The sequence below is a fragment of the Rhineura floridana genome, chromosome 4 (assembly GCF_030035675.1).
Source record: "Rhineura floridana isolate rRhiFlo1 chromosome 4, rRhiFlo1.hap2, whole genome shotgun sequence".
Taxonomy (NCBI): Eukaryota; Metazoa; Chordata; class Lepidosauria; order Squamata; family Rhineuridae; genus Rhineura; species Rhineura floridana.
The window spans coordinates 189,028,491-189,054,454 of NC_084483.1; the positions used below are offsets into that span (position 1 = coordinate 189,028,491).

General features: G+C 43.6%; 1 protein-coding gene across 2 annotated transcripts in view; it reads left to right on the forward strand.

The window, feature by feature from the left end:
• The first annotated feature begins 1,966 nt into the window (after positions 1-1,966).
• THUMPD2 (THUMP domain containing 2) overlaps positions 1,967-25,964 on the forward strand; it is a 30,952-nt gene continuing 6,954 nt past the window's right edge. The window contains exons 1-8 of one of the 2 annotated variants that reach the window (XR_009762431.1): positions 1,967-2,345; positions 5,300-5,432; positions 7,798-8,207; positions 14,737-14,814; positions 16,791-16,843; positions 18,616-18,703; positions 20,362-20,433; positions 20,744-20,858. Coding sequence is in view for 1 of the 2 variants with exons in the window: in XM_061625558.1 (XP_061481542.1) it covers positions 2,199-2,345; positions 5,300-5,432; positions 7,798-8,207; positions 14,737-14,814; positions 16,791-16,843; positions 18,616-18,703; positions 20,362-20,433; positions 20,744-20,858 (1,096 nt within the window). In the remaining variant the exon portion in view is untranslated. The remainder of the gene's footprint in view (positions 2,346-5,299; positions 5,433-7,797; positions 8,208-14,736; positions 14,815-16,790; positions 16,844-18,615; positions 18,704-20,361; positions 20,434-20,743; positions 20,859-25,964) is intronic. The other variant, XM_061625558.1, reaches the window with a different exon arrangement.

The following is a 25,964-nucleotide window of genomic DNA, read 5'->3' on the forward strand; positions in this document are numbered from 1 at the left end:
GGTTTGCTCTCAAAGTTGGAGATGCCAAAATAAAGACTAACAGCATCTTCTTCTATTTGTACATTGTTGTGCATTATTTTAGTATTAATTTGAACTTGTATGTCCCCTTTGGCATCTTCAACTTGAAGGTTGGCAGGAAAGAATTGAAAGTCATAAAGTACACTTACCTAATGTCATTAACACTAATCTGTGCTGGAAAGTTACGAGGATCAAATTGTTCCTTATATGTTGGTTTTGTCTTCATTGCCAGTGTGATGAGCAGGAAGCATGGGTCTCCATTAATAAAAGTCCTCCTACTCACGGTACGTGTTCCACTGCACTTTCTCACTTTTACACTGTAAGTGATAAAAAATATTTTAGTTATAATGATCACAGAAAGCATTTTGTTAAAATATTAATTTAATTCCAGAATAGGTAGAGATTTTTACCTTGTGGTTTGTTCAGGTGTGGCAATACCATGCACTTTATAATCCTGAGTTAATGTTTCATCAGAACTGTAGTTTTGAAAATGTACAAAACACGGAGATGAAGATGGCTCCAGCCACGAATTCAGTGAAGCTTGCAGTGTATTGGCTGCATCCAAGCTGTTTTTAAGATGAAATAAGAGGAATACTAGATATAACAATGAAAGATGGTTTGTAAACAGTATACAACTAAAACGCAGTTTCTGTCTTGCCTTTATGATTTGCACTATTATCATTATTGTATGTGTTAGCAATCTTTCGGTGAACACCCAGTGCGGCAAACCTTTGGTCCTCCATATGCTGCTGAACTACAACTTCTATCAGCCCAAGCAACCATGGCCGATGGCCGAGGAAGATGGGAATGTTACTTCACAATATCTGGAGGGCAAAAGGTTCCCCACACTTGGTGTACACAGTTGACAGAATAATTGTGGCAGCAACCTTTATGCTTCCTCTGGTTCAGTGCCCTCGTGAGTGTCTGGTGCCCAGCAGAAGCTCTGGGCCAGAGGGGACTCAGTGGCATCTCATAGGGGACACCCTCCCCTTTCCTGTGGTACATGATTTGTCCTGGCCCACAGCAGATTTTGGGGCGTGTACCCCCAGTTACTTATTTTTTCCTGTAAGTTTTTGTCCAGTTTGATTTTGCATAGATGCCCTCGTGAGTGTCTGGTGCCCAGCAGAAGCTCTGGGCCGGATGGGACTCAGTGGCATCTCGTAGGGGACACCCTCCCCTTTCCGGGGGTATATGATTTGTCCTGGCCCAGAGCAGATTTTGGGGCATGTACCCCCAGTTACTTATTTTTTCCTGCATGTTTTTGTCTGCTTTGGTTTTGCATAGATGCCCTGGTGAGTGACTGGTGCCCAGCAGAAGCTCTGGGCTGGACGGGACTCAGTGGCATCTCGTAGGGGACACTCTCCCCTTTCCTGTGGTATATGATTTGTCCTGGCCTAGAGCAGATTTTGGGACGTGTACCCCCAGTTACTTATTTTTTCCTGTAAGTTTTTGTCCAGATTGATTTTGGATAGATGCCCTCCCATGTGCCCTGCACCCAGCAGAGGCTCTGGGCCAGGCGGGACGCAGTGACATCTGGTAGGGGACACCCTCCCCTTTCCTGGGGTGTATGATTTGGCCTGGCCCAGAGCAGATTTTGGGGTGTGTACCCCCAGTTACTTATGATTTATGATTTTATGACATCATTATGTATTTATGATAATATCGGAATCCTGATGATTTTGATTGTATAAATTTATTGTCAGTCTTGACGGGGAGAGTCTCCTGATTACAGCGATATATCATACAGGGTACCCCATTATTTATTTTGGGGTTCAGGGGCATTTTAAATTTGGCTTGACGTTGCTGTAGCTGTCAACTTTTCTTCTTTGTTAGTGACTGAAATTTCACACAAATAAGGAACTGGGAACTGGGAACTAGGAACCAACTTCAGCGTCGTCCAAGTCTCGCTCCGTAAAGAAGAAAAAATATGGCGGTACAGGTGCATTTTATGAGGGGGCAATGACGAAGGGATGTGAGGGGCGCTGCCTGAAACCCAAGGAATGTATTTCTTCCCGCACCCAAACGAAGCGGCCAGGCAAACGAACGGATTCCCGCTTGCTCCTCCCTTATCTGTGTGTGGCCTGTAGGAGGCAACCTCTCCCGTGGAGGAGGAAGAGAAGCAGAGAGCGGCTTGTGATAGGCGGCCTCTTGGCCGTTTAGCTCCCGGCGGTGGGACCGCGATGGCTGAGGAGCGAGGGCCGCGAGCGCCGCAAAATGGGGCCTCCAGCCACCGCGCAGGACTCTCCGCCCGCTATTTTTGCACGGCGGGACGCGGGATGGAGCCGTTCCTGGTGAGGGAGGTGCAGACTCGGCTGGACGCCGCGCAGGTGAGCGGCTCCGTAGTTACTGGGCCGCGGAAGGTTCGGCTAGTAAAGAATTAGCGATGTGCCCTTGCGGGGGAGAGGCTGTTCAGACTACCGAAGCATTAGCAGAGGACAGATGGTGAAAGACTCCTTATGCGTGGAAGCACCATACAGACAAACAAATTATCCGAGTTAACCTTGCGGCCGGTTGCTTGTCTGTATGGCCTCTCCAGGAAATCATCCTTGAAGCCCAATCGTCTGCATGTTTACTCGGAAGAAAGGCCCGCTGTGTTCAGTGGTATGAAGAGGATTGCAGTCTTAATTTTCAAGACTGCATATGGCCATGGCCCATAGCCCAGTCGCAACTGGAATTCACGTTTCATCACTGCCTTGGAAGTCCCTGCCCCCCCCCCCTTTGAGTTGTGAAGAGAGAAGACAAACATTCTGTGTGGCTACTGCACACTTTCCAGAGCTGACTGTAGGACTGAGGAAGATCTTGCATCTGTAACAATTGTATGACAGATTCAAATTCCTTGGCTGGAGTTACCTCGTTATGGAGGGGATGTTCTGCTGAATAATGGAGCGGGGTGGCGGAAATCTGCTGCTACCGCCTTTTGCTGTCAAATGAAGTGTCTAGTCCAGCATTCTGTTTCCTCCAGTGGCCTTTCGGAAGCCTCTGAAAAGTTCACAAAGAGGGCAGGAAGGCAATAGCCCTCTCCCACTGTTGCTCATGAGCAGCAAAGGACAGGATTCATTTAGCCAGTGCAGCTAGTAGCACATGTTGTTCCCCAACAACTAGTATTGAGAGGCATACTGCCTCTGGAGACAATATTTATACATCATGCTGTGTGCCCATGGGTGCTTGAACCAGTAAGAAATTACTCCATTGGAGCGAAAAACTGCAGTAGACTGCTGCCTCCTGTTGTACAAACCCCTTGTGTTCTATTTGGATAGAGAGGAACACCTTCAGAGAATCTATTGTGGTTTGCTCAGGCAGGGATAGCACAGCAGAAATAGTACCCATCATCCCTTGGGGGGGGAAGGTTGTTGGCACAATTTAGTTGTGTTAGTAAAAGATATGTTAAAATCATTCAGAGATTCCCAAAAATTTAAACAACAGCAAACAATAATGCAAAACAAAATCTTTATAAAATAAACTCTTGCTGGAGAGTATTGGGGGGGGGAGAGAATAATGTTCTAGTCCAGAGGTGGGGAAACCTGTGGCCTTCTGAATGTTGCTGGACTCCAGCTCCTATCATCCCTAACCATTGGGCAGGCTAGCTGAGGCTGATGGTGTTTGGAGTCCAACAACCTCTGGAGAGCCACAGGTTTCCCCATTTATGCTCCAAAAATTTGGAGATTGCCACACCATGTCCTGGTTTGGATAATCATTTGATGCTTTATAAACCATAGATTATGAATTGCTCCTTTCTAATCCCTCCCCAGGCCTGTGGTGCATGCCCGCGCGTCCCACCTACCTCATCTCATGTCATATGAATGATGTGCACTGTAGTGCGCATGCCTGCCATCAACCAAGATGGCCCCTTAGGGAAGCCCCTGCCACCATCTTAGCTGATGGCAGGCATGCCTGCAGAGTGTGCACAGCATTTCCGGGGATGGGAGAGGTAGATGGGGCGTGTGTGGGGGCTTATTGAAGCCCACATTATATGGGGGGTGCCTGGGAGCTCCCTCTCTGAGATCCGGAGCAGGGTCAGGACCTGCTGCTTCCACAGATCATGGAATGGGAACGCTACCCTCCCACCTTAAAGAGGGGGCCGCAGGGACCCTTGGCCAGGGCCTGACCTGGCTGCCCTCTGGCGCCAGCCCTGCCCCTCTCCTGGCTTGTAAACTGGCATAAATTGGTATTATATATTATAGCATATATACCATTATATATGGTCTAATAATTATTATTATTTGGTAGTAATTATTGTTTATTGATTTTTAATTTTATAGTGTCTTTGTAAGTCATAAGCTGCCTTGATGTACCTTTATTGAAAAGTGTGGCTTATAAATACTTTAATAAATAAATAAAGCCAGAACAGAGTTGCTTGGTTTGGACGTAACTGGGAACTGAGGCTTAATATAAGCCAGAAATTTCCATTCTGAAGCATTGCACAAGTTGAGGGGCTGGAGAGGAGTACTTGGTCCTGATGTTCATCCCCAGCTTCACAAACCATGAACAATTTGAAAGATCATCCAAATCAGATCATTATGACCACCGTTGTTACAGTGAATATCACACTTGAAGAATATATCCAGAAATCTATTTATATCTGGCTAGTGCTCTATCATATTAAGAAGATTTTAAGTGCTACACATGATAACCAGTCAGTATCCAATTTACTACTTGTCCCTGAGAATGGCCTGCCGTATTGTGTATCATAAGCTTTGAGTGTCGCTCTTTTTTTCAATATCCTGTGGCTATGTGTTTTCCTATTAGCTTTTTGCTCTTAATGTGACCCTGTGTCTTTGGTGTGGTGTGACATGATGCCGATGGACAGGCTTAAGTTTGACAGCACCATCACCTGCTCCTGCCAGACTGTCCCCTCCATCACCACCGGGATATTTCCCACCAACTGCCTTCTGAGAAGGGTTGTGAGAGAGAGGGAGGCGGGCAAAGACACACCATAAATTGAAAACTCATGACTTCCCCCAAAGAACCCTGAGAACTGTAGTTTCTTAAGGGTGCTGGGAATTGTAGCTCTGGGAAGGGTAAACTATAGTTCCCACAATTCTTTGGGGGAAGAAACAGGCATTAAATGTATAGCATATATGCAGCCAACATCAGGTTCTGCTCCAGCTGAGCTAGGTTTTTCTTTTGTTTTGAATGTATGGTTTTTGTTTTGTGAGTTGCTTTGAGGACTAAAGTACAGAAGTGAGATATAAATCAACTAACTGAATCATAATAAATAAATCAGTTCTGGGCAATGTAGTTTTCCGACTTCCTATATCATCAATGTACATTCTTTGTCAAGGTGGAATACGTATCGGGAAAAGTTTTCTTTACCACCAGTGCTGCGTTCAGCATGCTGAAGAAGCTGAAGTCTGCTGAGCGGTTGTTTTTGCTGATGAATAAATATCCTCCACTTTCCATCTCTAGAAATAAAGGTATATATATATATATATATATTTACTGTAGTATTGTTAGTTGGCTAGTGCAGGCCTTTCTCTTGTAGCCTTCTGTGGTGAGAAGGCCTACCCTATAGCTGCCTCTCTCTCTCCCTCTCTCTCCCTCTCCCTCTCTCTCTGTTAAAAGAGTCAGTGCAGGGCAGTGTTGGGTTGAATGTGGTAAACACTGGTTCAAATCTCTGCTCAGCTATTTTATTTTTATTATTTATTTACTTAATTCCATCTATGAATTGCTTCCCATAATCTATCAAAGTAATTTCAAAATAAAAACAATTACACAATTTCATGAATAAAACAAATATAACAATTAAAAAACAATTAAAAACACTACCATATGTCAAAAATTAAAAATAAAAGTAGTATGTAAAAACAATTTCAAATCGAATACAGATACAGACTGGCCCTTACCCTCAGTCCTGAAGATCTCAGGGCAGGTTAAAGAGAGAAAATAAATACACCAATCAGTATTAAAATCACTTAAAACTATCAGTTTGATACATTCTGTGGACTAGGCCTCTTACTCATCAAAGGCCTGACAAATAATGCAAATTTGCAGTTGTTCTGTTGGACTATGACCTGGGAGACCAGGGTTCGAATCCCCACACAGCCATGAAGCTCACTGCGTGACCTTGGGCCAGTCTCTGCCTCTCAGCCTCAGAGGGAGGCAATGGTAAACCCCCTCTGAATACTGCTTACCATGAAAACCCTATTCATAGGGTCGCCATAAGTCGGGATCAACTTGAAGGCAGTCCAAGGCTCTGTGGCTGCAGCAGCTCTTTGTTAAATGGAAGGCAACAACAGGCTGGCTGTTTGCTCAGCCCAGCAGCCTCAAGCAAATTACTTGTGAAGCTGATGTGCCTGCCGAGCAGTGCTTTGGAGCTTTCACACACAACTTTCCCCAAAGAGTGCACGTTTGTTGGGCAGGTTCAGTTTGGCATACAGGTTCTCATCCAGCTGCAACTGCTACTTGGCCCAAGTGAACAGCAAGTTACAAGCCTGTTCCCTCAACGGAATTGCTGATTGAGCTAATGGCATCATCCCAGCCATTGGCATGAGTCCCATATGAGGGTTTCTTTAGCAGCGCATTGAGGTCAGAGAGATTGTCAACAAGTGCAAGGCTTGCAATGCCCTCAACTAGCTGCTGAACCTTGGGTGAGTTCTCTTTGGGGGCATTCCCCAGAGGCTTGCCAGGGTGCCTCACTTTCCTGTGAGTAGGTAGCCTTCAGCGTCCTGACAGGGTACAGCCGTGGCTGATACTACCACACAGCAGGCAGGTGGCAGCACCAAGCCATCCCCACAGGTAGCATAGCCATGGTGGCAGCTCTAGAAGGCTGCAGGAAGGAGACACCAACTGCCTCCTCTGTCTCCAACGTGTGAGCTACCGAGGAAGCCAAAGGAAAGGAACACTGCTCACAGCATCTCTCTGGCTATGAATCTTTCTTTCTTTCTTTCTTTCTTTCTTTCTTTCTTTCTTTCTTTCTTTCTTTCTTTCTTTCTTTCTTTCTTTCTTTCTTTCTTTCTTTCTTTCTTTCTTTCTTTCTTTCTTTCTTTCTTTCTTTCTTTCTTTCTTTCTTTCTTTCTTTCTTTCTTTCTTTCTTTCTTTCTTTCTTTCTTTGAACCTTAGATCTGTACAGGTGTACTTGTGAGATCCTAAAGTCTGAGTTAGTGCATCAGGGTGAATACACTCTTATACCACACCTGAACACATTTTCAGTGTGCTAGTGCAGCTGATATCTGAAGAGCACATTCCCCCTTTTGAAAAACAGCAATTGCATAGCTTCCGAAAGCATTTGATTAATTAAGAGGTAAGAAAACCCACTGTGCTTTAGTCAAAAACAGGAGTATAAAATTCATTTGTTCTCTGAACAGCTAAAACATGCCATGGGCTTTATACAAGTTTAGCACCTGCTTAAAATAAAGAACACAGTCCTAGCTGTGCTTACTCCAAAATAAGTAGCATTGGATTTCAGTGGGACTAACTCCCATGTAAGCGTACATAGAATTGCAATGTAAGCTTGCTTGGGTGTTTGCCTTGAACAGGAGCTCTCTAGCTGATTATGCAGCCTAGAGGTATCCCTGCTGCTTTCCTGCTCTTAGCTTAAGGCCTAGCCATGCCAGCAAATATGCCAGGTCTAGGAAGCTGGAAGCTGGCTTGTTAGACGGCTACTGGGGAGCTGCATATATGGGAAGGGAACATGATATTGGGAGATGAAAGTCTTGCATTCTCCCCACCCCCTAAGAAAACAATCCATGAAATGAATTCTAATATTTCAAAATATACAGGTTATTGTTATGTGCCATTTAAAAAGTATGTGTTAAAGTCAAGATCATTCTTTTATTTTAGGAAGAGTAATTCATGACATTCAAAGACTTGTAAATGAGACTCCCAGGCATTGGCTGGATCTTGTTACCCTTTGGAGAAGTCTTCATTGTCAGGAGGTGAAACAAGAAAACATGTGTGAGGAGTATCCAGACTCCCAAAAATGGAAATTGGAAGAAGAGAGGAGTATCAAAAATAAAAAACAGAAGACAGAACGAGTATCAGAGACAGTTTCTGATGAAACTCAAATAGAAAACCAGCAGAGCTGTGACACCTCAGGGGTTCACAAAGATAATGTTTTGTCTTGGGGCAGATCATTTCTGGGAAAGACTCCTGAACTTATTCAAGAGAAATCTATTGAGAACAGCAGTTGCTTCAGCTTCAGAGTGTCCTGCCGCTGTAGTGGAGCACTTGCAAAAATATTTACTTCTCAGGTATGTTGGAAATAAAAAATTATAAAATCAAGAGGGTATTAAGTGCATGAAAATAGAACTTTAATGCTTGGTAAACAAATGGAGCAACAATTGGCCAGGAATCTCAGTTTCATAACATCTCTTAAAATAGCATGGTCCATAAAACTTGCATTGCAAATGCCTTTCCAGACTTTTCTTTAAACAATTACTGTTAGTTCATGCTGCTGAATTTCTCCCTGTGACTCTTATCTGTGGGTGAGCCAGCAGCTTTTTGATTGTGGCTGCTGGAATAAATTCAGCCATAATCATGGAAATTGCTGCCAACTCATTCACATGAATCTTTCTCTGTACAGTTAATACCATACGCAAATGCATGCAAGAATATTCATTCATTGGTGATCACTCATGACTAAGAATGTCTTCCTAGATAAGGTCTTTAACGGTGGGTCTGTAAGTGACTATGGAGGCCAATCCTAGATCCACACAGCCTCCCACAGTGAGGACATAGGTTTCCAGATGGAAGACAGTTGCTATGAGGATTCACTTGATGTGCCTTCCACTTAGCTCATTTGTCCCTTTTGCCCTGTAATCGTGCTTCTTCAAAGTCCATAGTACCTTTGATAATAGCTGACCTCCAATTGGGATGCTCATGGGCCAAACCTTTCCAGTTCTCGATGCTCATGTTACATTTTTTCAGACTATCTTTAAGAACATCTTTAAACCTCTTTTGCAGTCCATCAATAATCGGTTTTCCATCCTTAAGTTGGGAGTAAAGTAGCTGCTTTGGAAGACGATAATCAGGCATTCGAACAACATGGCTAGCCCAGCGAAGTTGATGTTGAAGGATCATTGTTTCAACACTGGTGGTCTTTGCTTCTTCCAAAATGCTTACATTAGTCCGTCTATCTTCCCAAGCAATTTGCAGAATTTTCCAGAGGCAGCATTCGTGGAATCTTTCAAGAAATTGGGAGTGGCGTTTATAAATGGTCCATGTTTCACAGGCGTACAGTAAGGTTGTTAGCACAATGGCTTTGTAAATAAGCATTTTGGTCTCCCTGCGAATATCCCAATCCTTGAGCACTCTATTGTTCATTCGGGATAATGTGGCACTTGCAGAGCTCAGACAATGTTGAATTCAGCGTCGATGTCATCTTTTACAGAGAGATGGCTGCCAAGATAAGAAAAGTGATAACATTCTCCAGCGTCGCATCATTAAGCTGGATTGATGGTGCCACAGAGGGACTAGTGTGCACCTGCTGATGAAGCACTTTGGGGATTTTTATATTAAGCGAGAGCCCAAGCTTTCCATATGCTTCTGCAAAGACATTTAGGATAGTTTGAAGATCTTTCTCTGAATGTGTGGACACTACATTACCATCGTCATATTGAAGTTCTATGACAGAGGTTGTAATTACCATACTTTTTGCTTTCAGCCTACTGAGATTAAAAAGCTTTCCATCTGTTCAATACATGATTTCCATACCAGTAGGAAGTTTCCCCTCAATAAGGTTTAGAATCATAGCAATGAAAATAGCAAATAAGGTCAGAGCAATGACGCATCCCTGTTTTACTCCTGATCTGACTCTGAATGGATCTCTCTGAAATTTATTTATTTATTTAATTAATTTATTAGTTGCCCATCTGGCTGGCTGTCCAGCCACTCTGGGCGATGTACAAAATAGGCATACAGTACCTAGACATTAAAAATCTAAAAACAATGAAGATAAAATCTAGCCAACCCCAAAACCCTGCCTGAAGAGCCAGGTCTTCAAGGCCTGGCGGAAACTCATCATGGAAGTGGCATGGCGGAGATCATTTGGGAGGGAGTTCCACAGGGTGGGGGCCACAACTGAAAAAGCCATTGTTATCCAAAATTGTTGCTGTCATGTTGTCATGAAGGAGTCGGAAAATATTCACAAATTTATCAGGGCATCCAATTTTCAGAAGGATGGTCCAGAGAGCTGTTCGATTCAAAGTATCAAAGGCCTTAATCAGATCAGTAACGGTATATATAAAGGTCAGTTTTGCTCCTGGCATTTTTCTTGAAGCTGTTGTACAGTGAAGATTATGTCCACTGTCCCCCTGAAAACCATTTTGAGATTCGGGGACAATACCTTCTGAGATAGGTAAGAGGCAATTTGCAAGGATCCTTGCAAGGATTTTACCTGCGGTAGCAAGAAAAGAGATGCCTCAATAGTTCCCACACTCTGTTCTATCACCCTTCTTTAAAAAAGTGATAATTATGGTGTCCCTAAAGTCTTCCAGGATCTCCTCCCTCATCCAGACCTTTTCAATGAATTTAAGAAGTTGTTTTGTACGTTCAGCCCCACCTTCTTCAAAGACTTCAACAGGAATTCCATCAGGTCCACTAGGTTTGTTATTCTTCATTTGATTAATGGCTTTACTGACTTCATCCAAATTAGGGGATACTGCAAGCTCATCTCTAGTTTGTTGTTGTGGAATTTGCGAGAAGACCTCACCAGCCACAATAGAGTTACAGTTAAGGAGGTCATGGTAATGCTCTTTCCAACGCAGTGCAGTAGACTCTTTATCCTTAAGAAGTTTGGTACCATCCATTGAACGTAAGGGATTCGTACCATAATTTGTTGGTCCATAGATGGCCTTTGTGGCATTAAAAAAGCCCTGTATATCATGAGCATTTGCAAAATGCTGGATTTCTTGAGCTTTCTTTATCCACCAGGCGTTCTTAAGTTCTGTAGTTCTTCTTTGGACCTCAGCCTTTGCGCTGGCACAGATTTTCTTCTGAGCAGCATAGTCAATGTCATTTTGCCATATCCGGAAGGCTTTCCTTTTCTTGTCGATAATACGTTCAATCTCAGTATCATTCTCATCAAACCAATCCTGATGTTTCTTAGTTTGGTATCCAATAGTTTGTTTGCATGCTGCAATAATGGAAGTCTTCAGTTTAATCCATTGTTCCCTAACGTTTTCAGGGAGTTCCATAGGTAGACATTTCGTAAGCATTGTTTGAAAACAAACTCACTTAATAGGATTTTGAAGGGTGTGGATGTTCATATTACACCTTGGTTTTCTTCCTTGGAGCCTACATTGAGGAAGAGTATTAATGGCCATAGTGGATCGAATTAATTGATGTCCAGTAGTCATCAGCACTCATCATGGCCCTAGTGAGTACATCATGATGATCTTTAGCATGGCCAGTTACGTAATCCAGGAGATGCCAGTGTTTTGACCAAGGGTGCTTCCATGATGTTTTAAATGTGTTTTTCTGGTGAAAGAGCATGTTTGTAATAACAAGATTATGCTCTGAACATTTAGTCAGAAGTAGAAATGTTGAAATTGAGGTTATACTTTGGACAACATATAATGAGAAGACATGATTTGCTTAATGCTGGGAAAAACAAGGGAGTAGAAAAAGAGGAAGACCAAACAAGAGATGAATGAATTCCATAAAGGAAGTCACAGACCTGACGTACAAGATCTGAACAGGGTGGTTCATGACAGATGCTCTTGGAGGTCACTGATTCATAGGGTCACCATAAGTCCTAATCGACTTGAAGGCACATAGCAACAACAAATAATTCCATTCAGGTTGCTGTTGCCAACTCCTTCTTTCCCAATGGTTTCTGACCTTAAATCGAAATCATGCCCAATTCTTGCATTGAAATCGCCCGGGAGGATAATTTTATCCTCCTTAAGTATCTCTGATAAGATGGTGTCCAGCTGGGTATAAAAAATTTCCTTGATGTCTTCATCAGCACCTAATGTTGGCGCATAAGCACTTGCAAAGTTGCCTGCTGTTTTTTGGTGAGTTTTAACTGGAGAGTTGAGAGCTGTTCATTAATGCCAATAGGAACTTCTGACAAGAGCTTCACAAGATTATTGTTAATAGCAAAGCCTACTCCATGTATTCATCGTTTTTTGTTCAGGCAGTCCTTTCCAGAAGAAGGTATAACCTCCTTTTTCTTCCTTCAGTTGTACTCCTGCTTTTCAAGTTTCTTGGAGTGCTTGCTGTGTCAATATTAAAATGTCTAAACTCCCTCGCGATGATGGCAGTCCTGCGTTCAGGACTTTCACTATCTGCATTGTCCAGCAATGTCAGTATATTTTATGTTCCAAAATTCAATTGTCTTTTGCGACCACTATGTTGTGATCCCACTGGACGCAGTAATCCAGTCAGGGAGAGATGAGGCAGACTATGTTTAGGGCACCTTTTCAAGCCCCCTCCCCATACGGTGTGAGCAGAGTGGATCCTGAATAGGACTTCTCAGTTGTGGATATCGACTGCCTCAGTCCTTGAGCCGGAATAACTGAATCTGTATTCACCACCCATGTGCCAGTCCATGACTAAGGGCTTCCAGATTTCACAGTCCTGCCGCAGTCACCATTCCTCAATTGCCCCGGGACTTTTATTTTGTTTTGTTTTGGTTGGAAGACTCCTGTGCGTGAATTTGTTTTATGTGGGGAGATTGGGGCACAATGATCAGCACAGAATCTTGACAGAAAAAGGCTTTGATCCAATGGCATGGATACCACGATGATTAGAAATCTTGTATCTGCTGCAGCCTTCATCTGCCTTCACAGCCCTTGTAACATACACGTTATCCTCCGCCTGTTCTGCCGTTGAGGACATTCTTGGATTGTTCTTTTTCTGGTTCCTCTCTTTTGACCTTACCCCCATGGGTGACCCTGCTGGGAGTACATGACTCCAGACGGCATCACTCACAGTGTTCATTGGAACACTCAAGCCCACTTACCACTACAAAAATAATATATATTTCAAGTAATATGGTTTTTAAACAAACCCTGCTGCCTGATAAATTGGGGCACTTTTTTAGTAGTTTAAAACATTGCTTTTGATTAAGTAATATAACCAGTTAAACATTATGACCACAGAACATATTGATTGGGGCTATTGATGTTTGGTGATAAATAAAACAATTTAGTTTGTATTAAAGTTTATGACATGCAGCCGAATTTTGTGCAGCTCCTTTAACACAAATGTGGCATCGGATCAGGCTGTTGATGAAATAGTTAAATTTCTTGATTGTGTACTGCCAGCCCAGATAATTATGCAGACGGCTGGGAAATGGATTTTATTTCTTCTTTATGCATAATCAGTAGTCATTAAGTTTTCTCAATGGCAGACGTGCAAGCAAAAAATAGCACTGCTTGAGTGGGCTATATAGGAATCATTAGCATTTTGCATTCTAAATGTCTGCTTGTTTATTGTGTTTTTAAGGATTGTTTTAAAAATTGAAATGTAATTATATGTCGTATTGATTGTACACCGCCCAGAGAGCTTGCTACGGGCGGTATAGAAATCGAATTAAACAAATAAATAAATAAATAAATAATAAATAATATCTTTATAAACAAGCTGAACAGACCATCTTCTGTATCATCTTTTGGAATTTCTATTAATTGGCAAAAACGGGGGAGTGCAAAATTATGTTTGATCATCAATACCCAAGGTAAATGTCAAGGCTGTTATTCTGGAGGCTTGGTTGTCAAGTAAAAACAATTTCTGCCTTTTAAAGCAGAACACTTTTCACAAATGTTGATGAGATCAAGGAAGAAGCACTTCTGTTCTTGGAACCTTTCAGTTTGGAACAATATTTCATGAAATAATCATATACTGAAAATGGCCAAGTAATTATTAATGGCGCGATTTCAAGGCTTCAGTCTTGAACATCTTTTTTTGCGTAAGCTCCATAGAACTTACTGGGAGTTACTTCAAAGAAAACATGTATAGGATTGGGCTGCAAGATGTTTTGGCTTGCCAATTTTGTAATATAATAGCCCAGGGGTACCAATGTGATACCTTCCAGATGTTGTTGAACTACAGCTCCCATCAGCCCTAGCCAGCATGGCCAAGTGGTCAGGGGTGGTGGGAACTGTAGTCTAATAACATGTGGAGGGCACCAGGATGGCTACACCTGATCTAGCCTAGAAATCTATTTGGCACTGGTTAGGCCTCATCTTGAGTACTGCATCCAGTTCTGGACATCACACTTCAAGAAGGATGCAAAGTGGAACAGGTTCAGAGGAGGGCAGTAAGGATGACCTGGAAACAAAGCCCTCTGAGGAGAGACTGAAAGAACTGGGCAAGTGTAGCCTTGAGAAGAGAAGACTGAGGGGAGATATGATAGCACTCTTCAAGTACTTGAAAGGATGCCACACAGAGGAGGGCCAGGATCTTTTCTTGATTGTCCCAGAGTGCAGGACACGGAATAATGGGCTTAAGTTGCAGGAAGCCAGATTTCAGCTGAACATCAGGAAAAACATCCTAACTGTTAGAGTGGTGGAACGTAGGGAGTGGAACCTAGGGAGGTAGTGGGCTCTCCAACACTGGAGGCATTCAAGAGGTAGCTGGGCTGCCACCTGTTGGGTATGCTTTAATTTGGATTCCTGTATTGAGCAGGAGGTTGGACTCGATGGCCTTATAGGCCCCTTCCAACTCTATTATTCTGTGATTTATGACCTCCCTCCTTCTTGGCCATTTCATGTTTTAGGATCCTTTCATCATTCCATCTACCAAATATCTCTCATTGTTGATTTGTCTTTTCAGGAGATAGGGAGAATAATTGGAACAGCTCTTATGAAGAGTTTTGGATGGAAAGCAGATTTGAGAAATCCTGATATAGAGGTAATGAACAAATTAATACATTGAAAGGATGGGAGCATTGGTCATTGCCTTCCTCAGAGCCCATGTGGCATGGTTGGGGAACCTTTGGCCTTCCAAATGTTGGTCTACAACTCCCATTAGCTGTGACTTCGCCATGCTGGCTATGAGATGTAGGTCAGGAACAGAAGGGCCAGATGTTCCCCACCGCTCCCGTATGGCCTTAAATGTGCTGGGTGGGTCATCTCTTTGGATTCTTGCTAATCAGATACAGGAAAAAGTCTTGCACTAATATAACTGAACTTCCCTGTACATTAGGATTCCTTTGAAAACCCATATATGAGTTCCTCTGAGGTCATCCTTTGTGAGTCAAACCAATGGGTCCTTCTGACCCAGTAACCTGTCTTCAGCAATGGAGGAATCCAGGTACAACAAAGTACTAATAGAGCAGGGTGTTTCTGTCATAGACCCCAGTCTCTGGATGCTTGATGACTCAAGACATCCTACCAGTTAGCAGTTATGGGGTCCTCTAGTTATGAATCGCAGCTCTGTCCAAGCTTTATTTTTTATATAAAACACTGAAAATATACAAGAATTAAATGCATAAGTTCCTAACCACAGCCGTACAATCTAAAAATTAAAGGACAAAAGGAGAGGAGATTTAGAAGGGGGGAGGGGGGAAACTTGCACTTCCTGGGTAAGTCTAACCTTTTTGCTTCCTTTTAAAAGCAGAGAAGGGGAACCTGCAGCCATCCAGATGTTGCTGGACGACAGTTCTCATCATCACTATCCATTGGCTGGGGCTGATGGGAGTTGCAGTCCAATAACATCTTAAGGGCTACCCCCGATCAGCAATTCACCAAACAATAAACAAAGACTAAAAGGGCAAAGATATTAGGTTTTTTAAAAAATAATGCTTTAAAGAGCTGCTAGCCAGATATCTTTAAAGAGCTGCTAGCCAGATACCTGTTCCATGCCTAAAGGTCTGCAAGAGTGAAGTGAAAACACATAGGTGAGAAATAGCACAAAGGAAAGATGTTTAGTAATGAGGAGCCAAGAAGGAGAATCAAAAGAAAGCAGAGAAGATAGATGTGGGAGAGCCCAATCCTATGAAGAGACTTGACGGTTAGAAGTTTAAGCAACATGCAATAATATAGGAAGCTTGTGATGAGAGTCACGATTAAAATGTGAAGAAAGATAAATCAAATGAACAAAATAATTAAAAATAGAGATAAGAGGCTTAATCAGGGAGAAAGGAAACAGGTAAACAGCCATCAACATGGGATAGAATGAGAATCAGAGTTGTAGCGGAATCAATAGATAAGAGGAAACACATTTTAGAAATATAAAACCGAGTTTCAGGCATCTTGATAGTTCATACTCATGGCAATGTGCTTTTTAATTTATTTTTATTTATTTATTTATTTATTTCATTTTTAAACCGCCCATAGCGAATAGCTCTCTGGGCGGTGAACAAAACAAAACCTTTTTAAAAATGTTTTTCAAATATTTTACCCTATATAGGATTTACAGCCCTGTCCTCCAGTCTCTGCTCCCTTTCTGGGAGCGCCAATGAAAGCCTTCACGGGTGCCATGGTGCCCGTGGGTGCCGGGTTGGCAACCCTCACCCTAATGACACAGCCAGGCAAAGCATAGCGTGGGGTTTTTCTCCACACTTCTTCCTCTCTTCTTCAGTGTTCCCCACCAGAATAAATATTTGCATTGATAGGCACAAGGGTGCAACCTCAGATCTGCGTGGGTGCAACATCTGTGCAAATCTGAGGAATCCAGGGATTAAATAAGCCTATGAGGCATACATAGTCAGCACAGGCAGTCCCCAATGTGATGATAATGTTCATTTCAGGATCAGATTACTTGCTAGCTTAAATAAAAGGAAAATGTCATTCAAAAGATCATTGGGACAGTACAGTATGTATTTTTCAGTTTAAATCAGTTAAAGCTAAACACGCACATAACTTTCAGTTTTTATTGCCTTTCAGATCTTTGTGCATCTAAATGATATTTATTCTGTGATTGGGATTCCTGTTTTCAGGTAAATGTTGCATCAAAAATCACAATTCGTAGTCCAGAACGACACTTATTAATTGTACATAATCAGCGAAGAGTCCTTTGTCACCTTAAGTCTTTTTTTCTTGCGGCATGAAGCTTTTATGATCTACTGCTCCCTTCCATCAAATTCATAGAATGTTATCCTCAGTTGGCTGATATTAATTAAATTTATATCCCACCCTCCCAAAGGAGCCCGGGGAGGGAAATACACAAGCAGTAAAACAGATGTGAGGTGACTCTTTGGCCCTCCAGATGTTGTTGAAATCCTATCAGCTCCAGCAAGCATGGCCAATAGCCAAGAATGTTGAGAGTTATAATTCAGTAATGTCTGGAGGCTCAAAGGTTCTCCACACCTGTGATAAAACAATAAAACAGATTCAAAACAATTCCACTTCAGGGGCTGACTGAGAAAGATCTCTACTTAAAAGGCTTGTTGAAAGAGGAAGATCTTCAGCTGGTGCAGAAAAAACGCCTGTCTAATATTTAACAGGAGGGAATTCCAAAGGGTGGATGCCACCATACTAAAGGCCCAATTCCTATATTGTGCAGAATGGACCTTCTGATAAGCTGGTATCTGTAGGAGGCTCTGTGCTGCAGAGCGCCATGAGTGATTGGGTATATAAGGGGTGAAACAATCGTAACAGATATCTTTTAGGTGACAGACATATAGATGAAAGTAAGATGCATATACAGTGGTGCAGAGGGGAGAAATGATAAGCATTGGGGCTAAAAGGCCATGAAAAACAAGGGGTAGCGTTGAGTTTGTTGCATTTCTATGCAGAGCCCTGATTAGATGTATGCAAGATAAGAACGGGCTGATAAACAGCAGTCTATTGTGATTGGACTGTTTTGCTTGCTAACAACTAAGAAAATTACTTTAGTGGGAGACATCTCTCCAATTTCAATTAAATTTAAAATAATTGAATTTGCCACTCAATTCTAGTGCAGCGGTGTCCTTTGAAACCGCTGTGTGTACCCCTTTATCTAGATCGGGATGGAGAACCTTTTTGGCCCATGGGCCAGATGGCTATCTTTCCCCACCCCTGCTGGGCCAACTTTGACAGGTGGACAGGACAACTCACCTGTCAAAGGTCCTTGTGCAATGTTTCCCAAGTGCCCAACAACTGTAGCACAAGGGGCTTTGCCAGCCCAGTGTTCAGCAAAGTGCTGACCACAGGGCTGGCAAAGCTTTTTTTTTTTTTGCATGGGTCAGTTGCGCAGTTGAGTTCCCCACAGGAAACTCAGCCATGCAACCAATCCAGCCACATCTCTACCTGCCCCACACCTGGCATCATGTATGACTTGAGGTGCGGGCCAAGTGGGTGTGGTTTGGGAAAATAGCCTCCTGGGCCAAATTGAGACCTGTGCCAGGCCAGATCTGGGCTGCAGGCCAGATCTGGGCTGCGGGCCAGAGGCTTCCCACCCCTGATCACGTCATATGCCTCAATGAGGCATTCTCAGCATTACACACTTCCAACATCTGTCTTCATTAGACAGTGCCTTCTTATACATACGTTGTAGAGTCTAATATACATGAAATACTAACTTCTGCTGAATCAGTCTCTGCATCTTGAACAAGATTTGCCACTGGCTTATTTGCAAATTTGCATTTTCAGGATAAAAACTTTTAATCTGTTTGGAACAGATAAATACCATAGGTGGTTCTTTTTAGCATATTAGAATTTAACTTGTGTGTGTGTGAGAGAGAGGGAGGTACATATAATTAATTCTTTTAATATGGTATTTTGTTTGCAGACTTCCCTTGGCAAACAGAGTATATATCAAAACAGCTGGGTTGCGATCTACCATCGCTTGGGCTATGACATCCCTTGCTGAAATCAAGGTAATTGGCAAAATACAGTTCTAGTTGCTTTAGCTACTGAGCAACTGTCATTGGATGTTGGCAGAATCTTACTGCTGGAAGTATTTTAAATGTAAGTAAATGCTGGTGAAGGCTGCAATCCTAGGCCAATTTACTTGGAAGTAAGTCCCAATGAACTCAAGTCAACTTAATTTCTAACTCCATAAAGGATTATGTTGCACATGAAGTCCTCAGAGGAGCCATTGTTCTTTAGACCTCAGAAACCTATATGGGGATCATAATGATTATCTTAATCAGTTGTTAAGAATTACTGAAAAGGACCTTTTAATGTATGAAAAGGAATTTTAATGTACAAAAGTGTTGTATAGACAAAAAATACTATTATTTTGTCACATATTTTTAGACATGTATGTAGTAGCATTTGAAGAAGGTAGAATAGACAACTTGAGTTTATAAGGTATCTTTCAACTCGATATCATTGTTTTAAATAGTTTTACACAGCATTTCAACTGCGCAGAATGGCTTACCATTCACTTACCATTGATTCCAGCAATATGTGAGAATTGTAGACCAATTTTACAGAAAGAGGCCCTAAGGTTCAGATAACGGGTTGTGTCCAGTGTAGCGCTAAGTAAGCATCCCGTCACTGCAAGGATTTTTGCTTGCGCAGTGCAACTTCCCCCTCTCCTTGCCCCATGCACGCCCTGCACTCTTCCCAAATCTGCTTTGGGGGATTGGGGGAACCCCTAGAACAGATTTAGGGGGCACAAAAGGGGAGGGGGGAGTCCTGCTGTGCAAATGGAAATCCTTGCACTGACAAGACACTGTGCTACGTTGGATACAACCCATAGTCAATTGCCCAAGGGTGCCCACTTAATCTGCAGCTCAGGTAGGACTTCAGTCCATGTTTCCTACATGTTTGTTCGCATAACAGCACTGTTTTTCCTCAGTGTCTGTTCTTGTGGTTTATTCAAAATGAACAGTATTGACCACAGCCTCATTGTGTGGTCTTTTTAGTTTATAGAAAAGGAAAGTAAGAGGTGACATGATAGAAGGGTATAAAATTATGCATGGCATGGAGAAAGAGGATAGAGAGAAGTTTTCCTTCCTCTCTCAAAACACTAGAACTCGTGGACATCCAATACAGCTGAATGTTGGAAGATTCAGGACAGACAAAAGAAAGTACTACTTCATGCAGAGCATAAACTGTGGAATTCACTCCCACAGGAGGCAGTTATGGCCACCAACTTGGATGGCTTTTAAAGAGGATTGGGCAAATTCATGGAGGGTATCAGTGGCTACTGGCTGTGCCTTGCTGCCACTGTGACAGTATGCTTCTGAATGCCAGTTGCTGGAAACCCCAGAGGGGAGAGAGAGTTGCACTCAGGCCCTGCTTGCAGACTTCCCATAATGGGCATCTGGTTGGCCTCTGATAACAGGATGCTGGACTAGATGGGCCACTGGTCTGATCCAGCAATCTATTGTTATTGTTGTTGTTGTTGTTATTAATTACGTTTGTATACCGCTCCATAGCCAAAGCTCTTTGGGTGCTTTACAACAATTATATGTCAAGCTCTATTTTTGTGTCATGCTTACTTTGATATATAGGATCTTTGTACAGAATTCCGAATGACTTTACAAATGGAATAGTGTTGCTTTTTTTCTTTCTTTCTCCACAGGCTGGTGCCTTTGTGTTGGATCCTTCATGTGGTCTAGGAACAATACTCCTGGAAGCAGCAACTGAATGGCCTGTAATTTCTGTCCTAATAACAGTGTGATGTTTTGCCAGATGGCATTGCCGTCTCCTGTGGCCAAGTCTGTAAATAATAAACCTTTTATATGCAACAGCAGTGGTGAAAACCCAGCTCCTAAATTTCTCTCTAGAAATGTGTTGGTGTTTAGCTTAGCAGTTCACATTAATAAATCTGCTAACTCCTGTAGCTTGTGATTCTGCAGTTGTTTGTGTTTTGAAGAACAATTATGCCTAGCTGTCACTGACTGACTATTTTGATAATTTATGGGGAGCTTATTCCCTGGTAATGTGTTTGTTTTTCTCTTCAGAATGTGCATTATTTGGGATCAGACATAAGTGATTCCCAGTTACAAGGAGCCTACTCTAATATTAAAACTGCAGGCCTGATGGATAAAATCGAGTTACTGAAAGCTTCTGTGACAGGTAAAAGCTGGGAAGAGTATCTGTGTTCATATACAAATCAGGGCGTGTTGGGTTTGATTTAATTGGATAGATGGGGTTCCAAATGACTCGCAGATGTTTTCTTTTATAGACCTGTTGAGTAGAGTACGGTGGGCAACAGTCTTCAGGTTTCCTAAGATTCTTTTGTGCAACTCAACTTACAGCAAATCAACCTTTCATCATCTGAATCATACCTGTGTCTGGACCTAAGGCTAGAGAGAGTGTAGTGTTCTTTTAGAGAGTTAATAGTGGTTTGAAAGAGATATTGCTGCTTCTGGTATATACACATCCCATTTTTGCCTTTGGTAAACAGGTACGTGTATTGTTTCAAAACCCTGTTAAATCAGAGGTGACAGTTGAACAAAAGAAGCATGTGCAAAACATAGGAAGTGATGTCTTGCTTAAGCCACGCTGAACTCCCTTTAAATCAGATGTCTGTCTCTATCTTCAGACTAGAATAGCAACCATTAATGTTAACTGACAACATGTTAATTTAATACAGGATGGCATATATTATTTGGTTCATTGAATTTATTTTATCATTCCTAACATAAAATGTATTCTCCCTGTAAAATCCCCACTCAGCAAAACTCAATCGGCCAGTAAAAGGTTTTGTTACACACTTACCTGCACCTCTTGGGCTTTTTGCAAGACCTATTGAAAGAGAATGGGATTATGCAGGATCAGTGATTGTTGGACTGCACCTTGTTTCTGATTTCCATCAAAAGCATTTATGCCATTGGAGTGCTAGATAGTTAATCATTTGGACAGTGCTCCATTTTTTTAAATCATCATCGATCTTGTTTTCTGGATGTGGACTCTCAGCTTGTTCTCAGTTGATAGACTTGAAAGAAGATGGCGATGTGAGGATATTTTTATTTGATCAGACCTGCATGCACAGCATGTGACAGCCGGCTCATGTGCAAAAATCCATGTCCCATAGTGCAGCCCACCAGTTGTTGTTATGTGCCTCCAAGTCGACTACGACTTATGGCATCCCTATGAATCGGCGACCTCCAAGTGCATCTGTCATGAACCACCCTGTTCAGATCTTGTAGGTTCAGGTCTGTGGCTTCCTTTATGGAATCAATCCATCTCTTGTTTGGCCTTCCTCTTTTTCTACTCCCTTCTGTTTTTCCCAGCATTATTATCTTTTCTAATGAATCATGTCTTCTTATGATGTGTCCAAAGTATGATAACCTCAGTTTCATCATTTTAGCTTCTAGTGATAGTTCTGGTTTAATTTGTTCTAACATCCAATTATTTGTCTTTTTTGCAGTCCATGGTATCTGCAAAGCTCTCCTCCAACACCACATTTCAAATGAGTTGATTTTTCTCTTATCTGCTTTTTTCACAGCGGTAACAGTACTTAGGATGAGCTGCAGTACATAGCCTAATGTTCCCCATGTAGGCCAAGGCTTTTTCGTTCTGCAGTCCAGATTGCATTATGCATTTTTCCATATGAGGCCGGCCATCACTGCGGGTATTAGCTCCACCTATCGTGCGAAGGCAAGAATGTTTTTTGAAGTCAAGACTAGGGGCGTCAAGCCCCTCCCACTCTCCAGTTCATTCTTGCCTTCATACGAACAAGATTGATATACGGATAGCGTAGCTTTAGCTAAGTCTTTGTGTGTTTCGTTGCTGCATTTATCTGACAGAGTGTGGAGGTTGGCTGTGTGTGTGTATCCCACGTTCCTTCCTTCCCTCTGTCTCGTGTTTAACACTGTCTTTTTTGTTTTTCTGGCGAATCCAATTTAATTTTCCCAGGTTTTAGCCCAAAGACCCTGTTAAAGACCGCGGCTGCGGTTCTTTTGTTTTTTCAGGCGGGAGCTTGCGGCTGCAGCTCCCCGCGCTCTCCCTTGTCCGAGTCAATTTCATTTCCCCAGGTTTTCGCCTAACGGCTCTGCAAGAGACCACGGCTGCGGTTCTTTCGTTCTCCCCAGGTGGGAACTTGCGGCGGCAGCTCCCCGCCTGTCTCAAAGGAGCCTGCCTTTGCGGCGCTCTTTGTTTTAGTGCCTGGCCGCCTGGGTTGCCGCCTGCCTCGTACGGCCGCGGCTTTTCTCATCGCGGTTCCTTTTCAGCCGGGAGACTGCAGCTGCAGATCTCTTTTCCCCTGAACTGCTCTGACTACTGGCTTGCCCTGCAGCTTAAAAGCGCGCCGCGATGGTCTCTCTGTCAGCGGCTGTGGCTTGTTTCCCTACTTCTCTCTCAGCTGCTACGGTCCTTCACCGGCCGTTCTGCCTCCCTGACTGAGTCTCACCTGCCTGGCTTTTACAGCCGCGATTCTCTTCCTCGCAGCTGTAGCACGCTTCGGCGGCTGTTACTGGCAGTCCATTTTTGCTGCCCCTCAGTGCCCACCGTTGCTCCTTCTCCATAGCCGCCATTTTTGATTGCATTGTTTTCCCGCTCTTTTTTGTGGGCGCCATTTTGTCTGTCCCGTTTTTCCCGCTCTTTCTGTTCAGCCTCAGTACTAATAATAAAGGGGGTCTAGCCCCGTATGTGTGCCGCAGATACCAATCCACAGTTCTACCTGCGCTAGTCTCCACGACTATTGCTCCTATTTCTATCACCTATTAGCCGAGGCCGCACTTCTGCGACTACATCATCAAGACGGTGGCTGTGCAATAGACTTTTTATATTATAAGGACCGTGCACTAAGACTGTTCAGATTCGTGCACAAGTTATTTCAGCTGTACATTCTGCCCCCTCCGTGGCCATGTATCAGGCTGTTCTATACTGTACATCCTGCCCCCTCTGTGGCCGTGTACCTGGGCTGTATTAAAGTCTGCATTTTGCCCCACCGAGGCTGTATATCGACGCTTTTAACATTGTACATTCTGCCCCCTCTGTGGTCGTGTACTGAGCCTGTTCGGGTCTTTACATTCTGCCCCCGCTGTGGCCGTGTACTGCAACCCATAGTGAATATAAGATGGCGGAACAGCTAGAGATGTCTCAGCCAGCCAAGCCACAACTATCTAAGGCACCCAAGACTAAGCATGCCAAAGCAGTGGCCAAGACTAAACATCTTTCCAGCCACAGCAAACCCAAGTGTCCACGCTATGCTTCTGTTCCGGCCCCCACCACAGCAGTCCAGGAACAGCTAACAGATATATTTCATTCCCCCACTGCTTCTTCCGATGAGGAGGACTTTGCTGGCTTTCCTACTCACCCAACACTTAGCCAGCCTCCTCCCATGTTGCCGTCCAGGGCCTATCCTACGTCACAGCCCTCTGAGCCACCTACTCAGGCACAACCATCTGCTTCAACGGGGCTGTCTCAGGAGTTTCTTTCACAACTTCAGGGCATGCTCTCATTATTTACTCAAATGCAGTCACCACCACAAGTTCCCGCCATGCCTCAACACACCACGGACCAATATGTATGTCATGGGGCAAACCCTTCCTGCTCCCCAAATCCTTTTGACGTAGCTAGAGGCAGATGTATTGATGACACTTCATATGGGGAGGAGTCACCCTTTGCTGACCATGCTGACGGAGACGAATGGAGTGACTCTTCGGAACATGAGGACACGTCGTATCGCTTGTTTAATGCCTCAGATTTTCAGCCTCTAGCTCGTAGGGTAGTTAACACCCTTAGTCTCCAAGCTGCGCCCCCAACAGCTACCGCTCCAGCTATCAAAGGGGCCAGGGTTCTCAAATCCCCTGCACCTACTGAGCATTACATCCCAGTGCCGGACCCCATCGCTAAACTGGCCACCGAAGAATGGTCCCACCCATTCCAAACTTGCCAGTTCAAAAACCTGGCTGACAAGCTTTACTCCCTGGCTCCTGAATTTGCCTCCAAGCTGGCCATTCCCGGCATAGACGAGCCGATCGCTAGCCTAGTTTCGCGATCTCTTTTGCCTAGGGAAGGAGAATCCCAACTAAAGGATGCTACTGAGCGAAGATTAGACTTCGCTCTCCGCAAAAATCATGAGGCCACTGCTTTCTCCATGCGAGCCTCCGCATCAGCTTCCGTCTTCTCCAGGGCAGCAATGATGTGGCTCGATGATCTTCTAGTGGACCCTAACCCTGATCCTGTTTCTCTCAGAAGGTTACTGATAAAGTTGCGCAAGACAGCGGCGTTTGTAGCTGATGCCACTTTGGATGCCACTCAACTGGGGGCATGAGCCATGACGGCTCAGATAGTTGCTTGACGGACCCTCTGGCTTCGCCACTGGCAAGCTAACTCTACGGCCAGAGTGAATCTTTCTAGGGCTCCTTACTCCGGATCTTTGCTCTTCGGCGAGGAAGCTCTAAAGGCAGTGCTGGTTGATCCCAAAGATGCTCACAAACTGGTTTTGGCCACTGTCAAGAACATCGATCATAGGCCTTTCAGGCAATTTCCCTCCTTCCGCACTAACCAGTCCTTTCGAGGAACGCGGCCAGGAGGACGAGGCCGCGATTTCCGATCCTATGACTCCAATTCCTTCAGGGGAACCTGGAACCGACGTTTCCAGGGCAGAGGTCAGTACCAAGGGCGCAGAGGTACCTCATCGTCCTCATATAGGGGAGGGTCTCGCCAGCGCAAAAAGTACTAATGCACTTCCTGTTGGTGGCAGACTACTTATGTTTGGAGACCAGTGGCTGTGTCTGACTAAGGTCGCCTGGATCAGGGACCTTTTTTGTTCTGGCTATGCAATAGAGTTTTGGGCAACCCCACCAGACAAATTCCATCTATCCCCTTGCCCCAGGGCGCTGGCCAGGCACAGCATCATGCAGACAGCTATACATCACCTCTTGGACATAGCGGCGATAGAGCCAGTCCCTACAACAGAGAGGTCGGAAGGGGTGTACTCCCTCCTATTTGCTGTGCCCAAACAAGATTTGTCATGGAGGACGGTATTGGACCTCAAGTTCGTCAACTGTTTTGTAACATACCACAGATTCAAAATGGAATCCCTCCACTCCATTACTGAAAGCCTGCAAGAAGGAGACTTCCTGGTTTCTATTGACCTAAAGGAAGCGTATCTCCATGTGCCCATTTGCATAGCCCACAGAAAGTTCCTTCAGTTTGCTTTTGTCAGGCCCAGGATGTGACTCAGGAACCAGACCAACGGTTGTAGTTAATTCGTGTTTTATTAGGGTA